At 38.6% G+C, this 15454-nt stretch overlaps 1 protein-coding gene across 7 annotated transcripts in view; it reads right to left on the reverse strand.

Annotated features, from left to right (window-relative positions):
• brca2.L (BRCA2, DNA repair associated L homeolog) overlaps positions 1 to 15454 on the reverse strand; it is a 60801-nt gene that overhangs the window by 30144 nt on the left and 15203 nt on the right. For 6 of the 7 annotated variants that reach the window (XM_018247690.2, XM_018247687.2, XM_018247685.2 and 3 more), the window contains exons 10-13: positions 13480 to 14523; positions 7382 to 11899; positions 3408 to 3506; positions 729 to 798 (exon numbers count right to left, since the gene is read on the reverse strand). In XM_018247690.2, coding sequence (XP_018103179.1) covers positions 729 to 798; positions 3408 to 3506; positions 7382 to 11899; positions 13480 to 14523 — 5731 coding nt within the window. The remainder of the gene's footprint in view (positions 1 to 728; positions 799 to 3407; positions 3507 to 7381; positions 11900 to 13479; positions 14524 to 15454) is intronic. The other variant, XM_018247689.2, reaches the window with a different exon arrangement.

The raw sequence follows: 15454 nt of genomic DNA on the forward strand, positions 1-15454 counted from the left end.
GGGCCGGTTGCTGAAAAAACAGATCGCAGGAGGCTCTCTAGTTTTTTTTGTCCCTGGAGTAAGATCCTACGGGAACTGGTAAAGCCGTGTTTTTGGAAAGAGGGGCTACAGGTGCGTCTACTAAAGGAGGAGAAGATCACTTTTCTGTAAGCTTGAGAAAGCAACGGTTAGTTTGGAACCTTCTCTCCAGCTACTCCCACTTTTGTTAAATTATGTGACTCAGCGGAGAATAAGAGGCAAGCGCAGGTGATGTCTTGCTGTGCGGTTTAAAAAGGACGTTGGAAGAATCTGATGAGGCTTCCGGTTCTTGAAGATGAAGAGTTTCTAGTACTGAAGAAATTAGTGAATGTACGATCTCTGAAGAGAGTTTAGGTGACTCCACCTCATCGTTATCTGAATTAAAAGATAGCTCGCCCTCAGAGCGATCAGTCTTCCCCAGAGTCTGGAGGTAGGGGGGAAAAATGCCTGGGAGGGGTCTCATTCTCCTCTTCAGAAGGGGAAGGGCTCCTGCATTTTGAGGGCCCATATTTTTCTTTAGAGTTCTAAAATGGGGACAGAACTCTCCTACTGCAAACAAGGCAACCGACACTGGGACATGACAGGTGCAAAGAGATTTCAATAGCTGTGAGAGAAGCATACAAAGCTTTGTTTAAACAAAAAAAAGGTGCCTTATCTACCAGTATAAATAAAAAATGAAATGTAATACCAAACACCACATTCATATTTACCTTTCAGGGTTACAAGTTGATGGCTTCAAGGGAAGGCTATATGAAAACTTTCGCCTGTCTCGCAACATGTCTAAGACATAAGTAATTAAAACAACAATTACTTTCCAATAAAAAAGTTAACGCACCTAAAAAGACCAATTAAGCTTCTAAGTAACACACTCAATTTGAGCACAAGAAGTGCTATAGAAATAAAACTATACATACATGAAGATGATGGGTGTAGGGAAGTGTATTAGCATGAATTATATAGGCAATAATGCACCCCCTATTGTAGAATATGAGGATATTACAAGACATGAAGGTGTTCAAATCACCATGTAGGGGGAATGCACATGTTTCAGTGCATCATGTGAAGCAAATAAAATGGCTGAGCTTCATTTAAAAGAAAAACAAAACTACAGGATATTCAGGGTCTTGGGTAAATACTTTTTTCTGTTATACTGTGGTGCATGCACATGTAGCATTATATAAAGAAAAATATACATATTAATTTTATGTGTGTGGCCTTTTATACAGGTCATGGAACTCCGAGGAGACTTCTAATATCCTCATAATTTGCACAGGGGGTACAGGTATGGGACCTGTTATCCAGAATGCTCGGGACCTGGGGCTTTCCGGATAACAGATCTTTCCGCAATTTGGTCTACTAGAAAATCATATAAACATTAAATAAACCCAATAAGCTGTTTTTTCCAATAAGGATTAATTATATCTTAGTTGGGATCAAGTACAAGCTACTTTTTTATTATTACAGAGAAAAAGGAAATCATTTTAAAAAATTTGGATTATTCGGATAAAATGGAGTCTATGGGAGACGGGCTTTCTGTAATTTGGAGCTTTTTGGATAACGGGTTTCCGGATTACGGATCTGATACCTGTACTTTATTTATTATAATACACAAGTTTCAGTGAGTCACGTGACAGAAAACATTATCACTAAGCTCCGATTATAACCGTTGACATCACTGAGCATCGTTTATAAGGATATCATTTATAGAATATTCATGGCCCTTGTGTATTAGAACAATAATAATAATAATAATAGACAAAAGCCATGAATATCCTGTAAATTATATCCTTATAATACACAAAATCCATAAATATCCTGTAAATGATATCCTTATAAACAGTGAGTTCTGATGTCATTTCTTTCACATGACTCACTTAAACTTGTGTATTATAATAAATAAAAGTACCCCCAGTTGCAAAAACAGAGGATATTAGAAGTTACCTCGGAGTTCCATGACCTGTATAAAAACACTTGGTCTTCGGCCTCGTGCTTTTATATGGTCATGAAACTCCTCGGTAACATATCTAGGGATGCACCGAATCCAGGATTCGGCCTTTTTCAGCAGGACTCTGCCGAATCCTTCTGCCCAGTCAAACAGAATTCGCATATGCAAATTAGGGGTGGGAGGGAAATTGCATGACTTTTTTTCACAAAACAAGGAAGTAAAAAATGGTTCCCCCTTCCCCACCCCTAATTTGCATATGCAAATTAGGATTCGGGTTCGGTATTCGGCAAATCTTTCACGACGGATTCTGGGGTTCGGCCGCATCCAAAAAAGTGGATTCAGTGCATCCCTAATAATATCCTTATATTTTACAAGAGGGGGTACTTTATTCCCTATATAAATGGTGACTAGTGGTGTCATCAGTTATAAACGGTGAGTAGTGATGTCATTTTTGTCACATGAATCACTAAAACTTGTGTATTATAATAAATAAAGTAACCTTTGTTGGAAAATATGAGGATATTAGAAGTAATCTCAGAGTTCCATGACCTGTATAAAAACACTCTGCCTTTGGCCTCGTGCTTTTCTATGGTCACGGAACTCCTCTGTGACTTATAATCCTTATATTTTACAATAAGGGGTATTCACTATTTAATATACACATAAAGCTGCCATTGAACAACACATCTCAAGTCTACAAGACTAACCTGCTTTGGCAGTAAAGTTATTATACAGATGTGCTTCTGCAATACTCTACAAGATTATGTTGAAAATTGTTTGAAGAAAAAAAAAATAATAATTAAACCACTGATAAGGATAATGTTATTTTGTCAGAGGTGACATTTTTATAGCCCCAGTCTGCCCAAGGGCTCCTCTGAATTTCCTATATGTCCTCTTCACTTTACTAAAACCAATCCAAAACCAGTGTGGAATTGTAGCAAACCATCTCACTACATGGAAGACATTGGACACTAAAGCTGGCCATAGACGCAAAGATCCGATCATACGAATCCTTGATTCATACGATTTTCGGACCATGTGTGGAGAGTCCCGACATTTTTCGTCCCATGGAGATCGATCGTTTGGACGATCGGACAGGTTAAAAAATTTCTTTCGGCTGCCGATAATTTCTCTGCGTGTATTGCCGACGGGACAAATTTCAGTGGGAGACTGTCACCAGCTTTGTCAGACAAACTTTCGTACGATTGCTGTCAGGGGCAGAACATCGGCTGATCTATTCTTTTACTACTTTATTTAAACTGAAGGTTAGTGGCAGATCGAGAAATGGGGGAAGTCCGATCGTTCGAGGGTTCGAACAATCGGATCTTTGCGTCTATGGCCAGCTTAACACGGTACAATTGTATATTGTAAACACTACATAATTATAGTTGTAAGGTTATATAAACAGTTGTAAACTCTACATATTAAGTCAATCAAAAAACACCTGGAGTGCTGATCAAAGGCTTTAAAATCACTTTTTGTTGCAGAGTGTCTGTTGTGCGATCAAATTCTGGTAAAAGCTGTCTTTTGATTGGAGGCTCTCCTGAAGGTGATAGAATCGCAAGATTGTATAATAGGCAGCACTTACCATAGTACACTCCTATGACTGCTATTTACAGCTTACCATGGACTACCTGGGTCAATAGGTAATGCTCCAGACATTCATTATTTTTGATACCAACTATATGATACCCTTTACCAGCCACAACGTGCATAGATCAATGCTAAATTCTAACTAGGGATGCACCAAACAGGATTCGGCCTTTTTCAGCAGGAATTGGAAGTAAAATGTTTTCCCCTTCCCACCCCTAATGTGCATATTCAAATTTAGATTTGGTTTGGTATTCGGCCAAATCTTTCACGAAGAATTCAGGGGTCCGGCCGACAGTGCATGTGAATAAATGGATGACTACATGTTCTATTAGGGAAATGTTTCACTAGTGAACACTGCTGTAAGGCTAATATCACTATGCAGATGGAGATAGACATGGTATCAACCAGTGTACTGGAGCAAAAACACATAGGGGCTCATTTACTAAAGTGTGAGTTTTCGCTTCACCCCAGTTTGCCTCACTTTGACCAGGTGTATTTGCACAGAACGTCTCCATATTTACTAAAAATCTCAAGTTCACTTTTTCAAGAGAATTGTGGTGAATTTTATCCTGGCGAAAATCCTCTGCGAACATTTGCTAGTATATTTCCCCATAAAATAGTAGTAGGGAAAATTCATTTGATGAATTTTCACTAGAGAAAGGGCAATGTTGATTGTGATTTAAAAGTGGCTGCTCTATCTTTATCATTTATAATTCACCTGCCTGAACCTGGCGAAATACACCATTTTCTCTAGCAAAATGGTGCAAAAGTTCTCTAGCGCTGAGGTTTTTCACTTGCAAATTGTCCTCTTCACCATTTAGTAAATAGGTGATTTGGCGAATTGTCTTTTTGGCAAATTTTCTCTAAACATCCACAAATCGCCCTTTAGTAAATGTGCCCCATATTTTTTGCAAAAAAATCTACTCCATGTCAAGGCAGGGAATACGAGTGGGTTGGATTTTACTCTGTCTGCATTTCTAAGCAGATGTTTGTGATTGTATTTAGCTGGAGGTACAAATAAATCTGAGTAGAGATTGAGGAATTTATTTAGGTAGTAAAGCATGTGAGAAATTTAAGGTTTAGTAGCAGAAAGTACATATCCCTTCGTCCATCTACATGGTTCTGGATGCATAGCTGACCAAAGAAAAATTATTATTTTAGTTTTTTAGGCAATGCCATGAGTATAACATGAGGTATATTATTATCTTCTGTTGTAAGAAGACTTAAAAGGCATCTGTTGCCCGAAAAATCTCCCCCCAGCATAGATGCATGTGCATAATGAGGGGTTTGCTCTGCGTGGTCATTATGCACATCCAGGTGTGGGCGACTCTTTAGTCCACACCTCCGGTGGGAGAACCATTTTCTGGGGCAGGTGCCCTTTAAGTGTATGAAGGCACAGGACATTGGAGAAGAGCCTGAAACCCCCATTCACTTCTGGTAAAAGCACATCTCAGCCAAAAAAAGCTCAGTAGAGCATCTTCAGGCTAAAAGTTGCAACTACCAGTGTTATCACACGTTTCTGACAAGTTTAATCTAAATTCCATATACTGAAATCTTGTATGACCCAACTTCAAACATACAGTCATATGAAAAAGTTTGGAACCCTTCTCAGCCTGCATAATAATTTACTCTACTTTCAACAAAAAAGATAAGTGGTATCTTTCATTTCCCAGAAAAACTGGGCGTTTTCTGAACAAGGATTTTAAGTGAAGCAGTATTTAGTGACATTAAATCAAATGTGAAAAACTGGCTGTGCAAAAATTTGGGTACCTTGTAATTTTGCTAATTTGAGTGCATGTAACTGTTCAATACTGATTACTGGCAATACCACATTGGTTGGATTAGCTCATTAAGCCTTGCACTTCATAGACAGGTGTGTCCAATCATGAGAAAGGGTATTTAAGGTGGCCAATTGCAAGTCATGCTTCTGTTTGACTCTCCTCTGAAGAGTGACAGCATGGGATTCTCAAAGCAACTCTCAAAAGATCTGAATACAAAGATTGTTCAGTATCATGGTTTAGGGGAAGGCTACAAAAAGCTATCTCAGAGGTTTAAACTGACAGTTTCAACTGTAAGGAATATAATCAGGAAATGGAAGGCCACAGGCACAGTTGCTGTAAAACCCAGGTCTGACAGGCCAATAAAAATACAGGAGCGGCATACAGTAAGTGGAGGATTGTGAGAATGGTTACAGACAACCCAAAAATCACCTCCAAAGACCTGCAAGAACATCTTGTTGCAGATGGTGTATCTGTACATCGTTCTACAAATCAGTGCAATTTGCACAAAGAACATCTGTATGGCAGGGTGATGAGAAAGAAGCTCTTTCTGCACTCACGCCACAAACAGAGTCGCTTGTTGTATGTAAAAGCTCATTTAGACAAGACACAGTAATTTTGGAACAAAGTACTTTGGACTGATGAGACAAAAATTGAGTTATTTGGTCATAACAAAAAGTGCTTTGCATGGCGGAAGAAGAACACCGCATTCCAAGAAAAACACCTGCTACCTACTGTCAAATTTGGTGGAGGTCCCATCATGCTATGGGGCTGTGTGGCTAGTTCAGGGACTGGGGCCCTTGTTAAAGTCGGGGGTCGGATGAATTTAACCCAATATCAACAAATTCTTCAGGATAATGTTCAAGCATCAGTCACAAAGTTGAAGTTACGCAGGGGTTGGATATTCCAACAAGACAATGACCCTAAACACACTTGGAAATCTACAAAGGCATTTATGTAGAGGGAGAAGTACAATATTCTGGAATGGCCGTCATTGAAAATCTATGGGATGATTTGAAGCAGGCTGTCCATGCTCAGCAGCCATCAAATTTAACTGAACTGGAGAGATTTTGTATGGACCAATGGTCAAAAATACCGTCATCCAGAATCCAGACACTCATCAAAGGCTATAGGAGGCGTCTAGAGGCTGTTACATTTGCAAAAGGAGGCTCAACTAAGTATTGATGTAATATCTCTGTTGGGGTGCCCAAATTTATGCACCTGTCTAATTTTGTTATTATGCATATTTTCTGTTAATCCAATATACTTTATGTCACTGCTGAAATACTACTGTTTCCATAAGGCATGTTATATATTAAAAGGAAGTTGCTACTTTGAAAGTTTAACAAACGATAAACAAAACTCCAAATAGTTAAAAGGGGTTCACAGACTTTTTTATATGACTGTATGCTATACTTTTAGGATAGGAGTATTACTTGTGCAATAGCCAGAAGAGAGCAATTTCATAAACAGTTTTGTTTTATGTTTTGGATTATACAAAAGAAACTACACTGCCCATCAATAGATTAATATACCGCAATATATGTAGACAAGATTTTGTTTTACACGGCTTTACAAACATTTAGGGGGTTATTTATTAAGGATCCAGTTGCATTTTCCATGAACATTAATGTTTTCAAAACCTCAAATTTTTCAAGATTTATTATACACCAAACCTGGAAATAGCTCGAATCCGAAATACACCATCTAAAACCTGTCAAGGTCATGTAGGCGCCAATGGCAGGGGTCTTTTTTTCTGAGGATTTTGCCCGAAAACTCAATCAATTTGAGTTTTTTCCCTCTGAAAACTCTGTCTATTAGCGTTTTAGTGTTTTTAACCCGAACTCACTGATTCGAGTTTCTTCCATTTAAGTTTTTTCTTAAATAAGAAACCATTCGAGTTGTGAGTTAATTCAAGGTATACAAAACTTGAAAATTCGACCTTTAATAAATAACCCACTTAAAGTAAATTTTTCAAAATAACGTGTAAATCTAAAATTTTGATGTTTTAATCCCTTTTAAGAAAAAGCACAGTTTCATTACATACCATAAGCTGGCCCTTCTGTTCTTGATCTTTTTCCAGTTCTTGTATTTGAGGTCTGGTTTGCACACAAGTATGTCTCATCAGCAGCTGATCCCATATCCGTCAAATCATCATCTTCCAAAAAAGCTCTTGCACTTTCTGCTGCTTCTATTTCAAAATCATTTTGTGGGGTGTTGTGGGATGTTGTGACATACAAATCTGGTTTTGATTTATTAGGGAATGCTGATGTGCTGGTGGAAATTTTAGAAATATGAGTGGGTGTTAAATGTTGTCTAGGGACAGTTGTTATAGCGGGTCTTCTGGCTTCTTCTGAATATGTATTTAGTGACTTCTTGTTAGCATAGCCATCCTGAAAAGTAGAAACATTTCCTTCTTTACTCTGCACGTTATCACTTTGATAAGAGGATACTGGAATCTGAGCTGGCCTTTTCAGTCCTGGAGCGGATTCTTTCATTTTCGAGGACATCGTCATTCTCACGAGCGGTTTATTTTGTTCGTAATTTACAGAATCATCGCATTCTTGAAAGATATCCTTGACTTTCTTCAGTGCACTTTCAGACACGGAGACCTGCTTTCCGCTCGTGGTATTAAATCCAAAAGAACCATTATTAACCTTAACCTTTATACTTTCAGTTGTTTCTGCTTTCTCTGTTGTTAATGGGGTCTGTATTGATTTTTTCATTTCAACTCCTATGGATCTCTCATCGAAGGGGCTTTCATTATTCAGCTGTTGGAGCAACTGACTATTATCTATCTCCGAAAAAAACGCCCTAGCTCTCTTCAAAGACTCATCTGACAACTGCACAGTCTTACCGCTTGCCGTACTAAACGAAACAGCCTTTGGTACGGCAACATCATTCTGAAGTGTAGATACATCTTTAGCACCTTCATTGAGAATACTTTTTTCAGCTTTAAACAGAGCTGTGGACGTTTCTTTAGGGTCAGTGGAAAGGCAGGTGGCTTTGACCTGTTTTAGGGAATTTTCACTTATGTTGACCTTTTTACCACTTGCAGTACAAAATGAATGAGAATGAAGTTTCCTAGACTGTCCGATAGAATTATGAACATTATTTTGCTCTTTTTCTGCTTCTGTTTTTTTAATACCTGGTGTAATATAAGCCACTGCTTGCTTATTAATATCTTCTATAACATCATTAGCTGTTTCAGAAAGCATCAGTCTTGCTTTTTGGAGAGAATCGTGAGACACGGTTACAGATTTCCCACTGGCTGTGCTAAAAGAGAGAGGTGCCAGTGATGTACAGTCCTTGTTTATATTTACAGTATTGGTTGGAGAGCAAAGGGATTGGTTATCATTACTTTCATCTAAATTTTGATTTACAAAGTGACCCGAGTCATTGCTTTTATTGACTTTAACACCTGCGCATAGGTGCTCAGTTAGTAGATGAACATCATGGCCATGTTTAAGTACATTTTGAGATGACAAATTCTTCAAAACATTGCCCGCTAGAAGTGATGCTTGGCCAATATTGATTGGCATGCCTTCTCCAGCTGCAAGGTCACTACTGTTTACTCTTCCATTAGAACCCCTTTTTCTCACGCCTTCAGTATAAAGCTCTGGCTTGATTGCCGCGAGATTTCTAGAAGCTGAAATCTCTTCAAAGCATTCGCCTCTCTGTTTCAGGCCAGGCTCACAAGTGAGAAGAGGAAATGGCTCACAGTTCAATAATTTGTTTTCTATCACCTCATCCAATTTTCCTTCCTTGCTAAAGGTACATTCCTCTTGAAACAGTTTACGTGCTTTAGCTAAAGAATCGTCCGAAACAGAAACTTTTTTCCCACCGGCTGTGCAAAAACCCAGCATGAAATCTTTCCCTGTACTTTCGATTGGAATATTTTTCTCTGATGCCGCGTGTTTTGGCTCCAAATTTACATTTGAGAACTGTGTCCGTTCCTTTACACACTGTGTTATTTGTGTTGTCTTTTCTATATTACAATGCAACGTAAAATTGTCTTGATATTCCTCTGCAAAAATGTGTCTGGCTTTCTGGATGGAAGACTCAGACAGCATGATGTTTTTCCCTCTGGCAGTCTGAAAACCTTTCTTGGAAAACTCGGAAACAGTGGATTCATAGCACTTAGATTGTTCATTTAGTTGTTCCTTGGGTGGTGAATTTGTCACATCAGTACTTTCACATTTTAAATAATCTTGATTTTGGCTTTTTTCCTTACCTGACACTTTTACTGTAGCGTCCTTGACCAATGTTTTTGTAGATGGCAATGAAATATTAGTGCAGCAAACCAAATTCTCAGATGTGTGTTCTGTCTTTTCACAATTTAGATTGTTTACTACTTTAGAAAAGTGCTTGATACTACTTTTACTGCATTCTTCTTTAGGATGACTGAGCAATTCTCTAGCATCATCTATGTCACTGAACAGTTCGACCGCTTTTGCCAGCACATCACTGTCTATATTAACTGGCTTTCCACTAGCAAGATTAAAACGTGTAAAGGGTCTTTCATGTTCAACCAAGGAATTTTGTGCCAAGCTCTCAACATCTGGCTTAGAAGCATTTGTTTCTTTACTGCAATATTCTACTGCAGAAGGTAGTTCTTTTACCCCAGGACTGCAATCTGGGACACTTGTCTTCGTTTCCTCAAGATGGTCTCTCCCCGCTGCAAAACTATCATTTAAATCCACATCCTTCCAGACATCAGAATTATTGAGGTTCTGGGAATCGATGCCACATTCATGTGAATTTTGTTTCTCGCCATTCATTGCCACAGAAATCCCTTTCTTAAACTGAGTAAAATCAAACTGACTGTCTGCATTTTCTAAAATAGAGGAAAGTTCCGAGATTTCAGCTTGTTGGCTTTCAGTCAATTGTTCATTCAAGTGAGATGATGTTTTAGTGGTAGAGTTTGGTTTCCTTTTGTCCTTGGGCAGTGCAGAAGAGGCAGCATGTGGGCTAAATGCGGAAGCTTTCCGTGTCATTTGGTTATTTTCTGCACGGCCAGCTTCCATTTCAGAGTTTGCAGACTCTTTTAAATCCATATTATGATAATTTTCTGATAAATCTGTTTGCACTTTTGCTATCTTTGGTGCTTTACAATCTGTGTTCTCAGATGTACTTGGTTCCTTTTTACACATTAATTGATGCATTCCAAGGTTACTGGTGGACAACTCAATACTTTTTGCCTTACAGTCTATGGTTCTACCTGTTTCACTGCTTATACCTTCAATATCTTCAAAAAGAAGTTTACCTTTTGCAAACGTGCTTTCTGAAACGACTATGTCTTTATTGGAAGCAGTTTTGAATCCTTTGAAGCTCTTCTCAGCAGCAGACATATTAAAATAGCCATGGGTTATTACATTTCCATTTGCAGATTGATACTCTAAACCTAAAAGGTCATTTTCAGTGGAATATTTAGAACCTGTACTCTGCTGCATGTGTCCTTTTTTTGGTGGAATAATTTCTGGCTTAGTGCTGGACACAGGCTTTATAAACAGTTCATCATCATTTGTCTTTACAGCTGCAGTTTCACTGCTTTCCTCTTCAATGTCTTTAAACAGAAGTCTGCCATTAGCAAATGTACTTTCTGAAACATGTATTTCTTTATTGGCTGCAGTTTTGAATCCTTTATATTGTCTTTCACAAGCAGGAATATTAAAGGGTGTTTTCTTTGATGACTCTTTGTTTTCTTCATTGCTGGTGTTCGGGTCACCAGTGACAAGCTCAATTTCTTTAAACAAATCACGCCCTTTTATAATATTTGTATCTGAAATATGTATTTTTTTATTGGATGCTGTTTTAAAGCCCCCAAAAGTTTCACTCAGAATTCCAAGGTCTGGTAATTTGGTCAGTGTAATTTGTTGCTCACACAGAGATTTCTCAGAAATAACATGGCTCAGATGATCGCTAGTGAAGTCAGCTGTGTCTTTGGTTTCTGAAGATGCAAATCCATGAGAAGCATTTTTTTCTTGCTTTACATGAAGAAATGAGCCCTTATCCCAGCAGCTACCTTTTACATTTTCACCACTACATGGGTTTCCCGTTAAGCCAGTTGATACATCTACATTCTGCCTTAATTGGTTATTTGGTTTTGCAGCGTGATTATCAGTGCTGCTCATTACATCAAATGCCTTCACTTCAGTCTTTATTTGCATGTCACTGGACAAATTGGAATTTAACCTTGAACAGGACACTTCTTGCTTAGCATGGCCATAAAACTGGTGACTCTCATGCTCTACGGAGGCATCCTCTTTACAATCGGTTAAAAGGAAATCACTAGAAGACTCAACTTCAGGCTGTCTTCTAGCAAAATGATGAGCTGTAGCCTCCACTTTTTTTCTGATGTTTAATGAAGTTTTGCACTCATCTTTTGATTCAAAAACATGTGCCTCTGAAGCCCTCACGTCTTCTGAATTATTATCCATATTTCGATGGTGTGAGATATTTCCACTTTTACATACCACCATAAAAGAACTACCCATATTACTGTTATCCTTTTCCAGAAATACTGGTTTTTGGGAACAATATTCAGAGTTTGATTCTGGTTCATCTGAAATAAAGCAAACATTTTAAATTATTTCAGCATATTCTCTTGAAACTTTATGCAACGGCATGCGATTACTATTTCAAGACTTTCATTATATCTCAAACTAATCCACTAAACAAACTGGATAAGACCCTAGTTCACTGAAAATATTTTCTGAAGTCTGATGTTTTTACACTACAAACTAAACTTTCCTTTATAAAACATACAGATTGTTACTTCTCTAATAGGATTAATGGTGAACAATTATTCCTGTAATTCTTATCAAGCAGCATTTTTTGACTGCAATAAAAATAAAGAAGAATCTTCTATAAATGCAGACAGCTTGTTAAGGATTACCTGACTTGGACAAATGTTAAGGCAATGGCTGGGCATGCACACAGATCTGTATCAAGACAACTTTCAAGGGTTGAAGTTTATAATTGGCAGGGTCCTTAGCAGATTGAAGTTTCAATTTTTTCATTATTGCTTGTGTGTTTTTTAGGGCCTCTAGTATACATCTTATATACATTGTGCCTACTGTTTTAATTAGGAAATATCGTATAGGAAATATATTGTTGTTATTTATTATGCTAGACATAACAAAATTTTAAAAAGAAAATGGTCACATTCTACTTCCTGGTTTCAATAAGCAAAGTCAAATACGGCAGCAGTCCACTGAAAAGACTTTGTATAATGAGCTACTACATCTAAAAAAAGATAAGCTGCAGCTGGGGGAATGGAGGGGTTTATTTATACAGATACTTGTTATTGGACCACTAGTTTGTTTGAATTTGAACTTTCAGATCCGGAAGTAGACTTTAGCTTCATTTTTAAAATTTTAGAGCAAGACAAAGAGGGGTGTATTGTTCCTTTAAATCAGAATTGTTGTATTAGTTATTCAGTAAAATAAGATATTTAGTCTGAACACTATTACAAGGCATTGTATATGCTTAATCATTATGTAAAGCAACATGATCTTTCACAGGCAAATTTACAGCTTATGTCAGGTAGGAATAACCAAGACTGTGGTCTGGCCATACAACTTAAAACAGCAACTTAAGGTGGCGATGACGCCAAACGAGCGGATCTCTCCCCGATATTACCACCTTGAGGTGGGCAATATCGGGCTGATCCGATCGTGGGCCTTAGGGCCCAATGATCGGATCCTAACGATGGGTAACGGGCGGATCACAGGACCGCTTCAACGAACAGATGCTGCTGCGATCCAACGGGATTTTTCCCGTTGACTTTCGGCCAGATATCGATCAGGGAAGCCCGTCGGAGGGCCCCATACATGGACCAATAAGCTGCCAACTCGGCCTGTCGGCAGCTTTTATCAGCCCGTGTATGGCCATCTTTAGTTGGGTATGAAACTGTTCTCTCTTATTTCCTAAATTTAGAAAAACTGAAAATGAAGGCACAAAATAAAAAGTGGGAAACACCATTAATCGTTAAGTTTTACAAATGAAAATTAAGAGAAAAAGAGAAGAAGGGACATGCCAAGAAAGAAGCAAAAGGCAAGAAGAGGAAAGAATAAAGAAATACTGCAACAGAAAATCAGCACTTGTTTTTAACAATGCAGGTTTAAAGGAAAAGGTACTTACTCTGATCTTCCTTAATGTGAGGTTTTGGTCCTTCCGAAGAACTTGAATGACTGTAAAATGATCTCCTGGTGGCTGTGCTAGTATTTCTTTCAAGAGGACCAGTTACTGCAGTGTTTATACTATACATAAACTTTGACTGTTTTTTCAGAGTTGAAAATGAAGTATTAATAGTAACTCTTTCCTGTAGCTTCTTAGAACAGACATCCACTGAACTTAATTCTGCAGTTGCTGGCTTTTTCGTTTGGTGGGTTGTTAGTTTCGGTATACTACCAACGCCACTGTTAGAAATGTCCGAAAAATCGTTTTCTTCACTCTGAGAAAGATTATGCTGAGATGTACAAGACTGCTTCAGAGAGTTCATGGGTTTAGGTGAAGATGAAGCTATGTTATTCAAATTAGCATTAATACATTCCACGTTTAAAGTGCTTTCTTTTCCAATACAAGTGCTGAATTTATGAGTAAGCACATTGCTAGTGCTTGGCTCACCAACATCCTGCGGCTTTTCTGCATGAGAATTATTGCAAGTATCTCTTTTGTTGACAGTGATACCGTCACAACGTACATTTGCAGCATGCAAGGTACTATCCTCTGGTTGAGTTATATCTAGCTCGCATAGATTTAGTTGTGACCATTCATATGTTAGTGTTTCTTTCGATAATGATTTTTCGTTAACGTTCTTGTCTTGTTCAAGTTCCTTAAGCATCTCAATATCAGTGTCATGATGCTCATCTAAATGGACCAAAATACTTCTTTCTTCTTCTGCTTTAAATGATAAGTCTTGACACTGAGACTTAGCAGACTCCACTTTTCTCCTAGCTCGGTTAGCACTTTTCACCTTTCGTAGAACAGGAGTCTTATCACTTGCAAAAAAAAATGAGAGGACATCTTCCATTCCTTCCAGGGCATTTTCAACAGTTCTGGAAACCTCCTCATCCTGCACAGCATTTGCTACAGTTTTCTTCCACCCCGCCCTTGAGGAAATGGCAGAAGCTTCTGTAACACCAGTGCTTTCACTATGTGTACCTGACTTTTCTTGAAGCGCTGCTGGAGAAAGAAAACAATATCCAGTAACATACAGAAGCCAAATCCCACTTTCACAAAAAAAAAAAAAAAAAAAAAAAAAAAAGATGCTGGGGAGAGTAGAAGAACGCATATCTCTCTATGCCGATGACATATTGCTATACCTGGACAACCCAGGAGAACCTCTTCAGGCAGCCCTGAATATAGTGGACCAGTTTGGCCAGTTCTCAGGCCTCAAAATTAACTGGGGGGTCCCCATTGACACTAACATAGACCTAAACATGTTCCCTCCCACTCCTATGGTATGGGTGGACTCATTTAAATACCTTGGCATCAGTATACATAGGGATTTGGAGGCCTTTATACCCTCAAACCTGGAACCGATTCTTTACAATATGAAAGAGAAACTGAAAGTGTGGGCTAACCTACCCATTTCAATTTGGGGTAGAATCAACCTCCTTAAATTGATATTTCTCCCTAATTTCCTCTACTTCTTCCACAACTCCCGTCTCCATTCCCCGTGCCTTTTGCACCTCCATAGACACTATACAGACATCCTTCCTAGGGGCAAATAAACCTCCCAGGTTTGCGGAGCCAAACTACGGGCCCCGGTCCGGGATGGGGGCCTAGGCCTTCCACACTGGTATTTCTACTCACTGGCAGCCCAGATCTACTATATACAATCCAGACCCGTCCTTCCCACTCCAAGCCACATAAGCAAGATCAGTAGAATCACTCACCTATATCCCATTTAGTAAACTCTGTGATCTACATACAGAACATCTGATCATAACCGCACTGTACAAGCATGGGTGACGGTACTCAAAATTTGCAATATAAAACCACCACTTCTCTCACCGCACCTAGCGTTATGGGGGAACTCTGTTCTCCCAAACCTACAACATATCACAGCCTACCAAATCTGGCCTCAATGGGGTTTACGCTGAGGGACCTG

This window comes from Xenopus laevis, chromosome 2L (assembly GCF_017654675.1).
Source record: "Xenopus laevis strain J_2021 chromosome 2L, Xenopus_laevis_v10.1, whole genome shotgun sequence".
In the NCBI taxonomy this organism is placed as follows: domain Eukaryota; kingdom Metazoa; phylum Chordata; class Amphibia; order Anura; family Pipidae; genus Xenopus; species Xenopus laevis.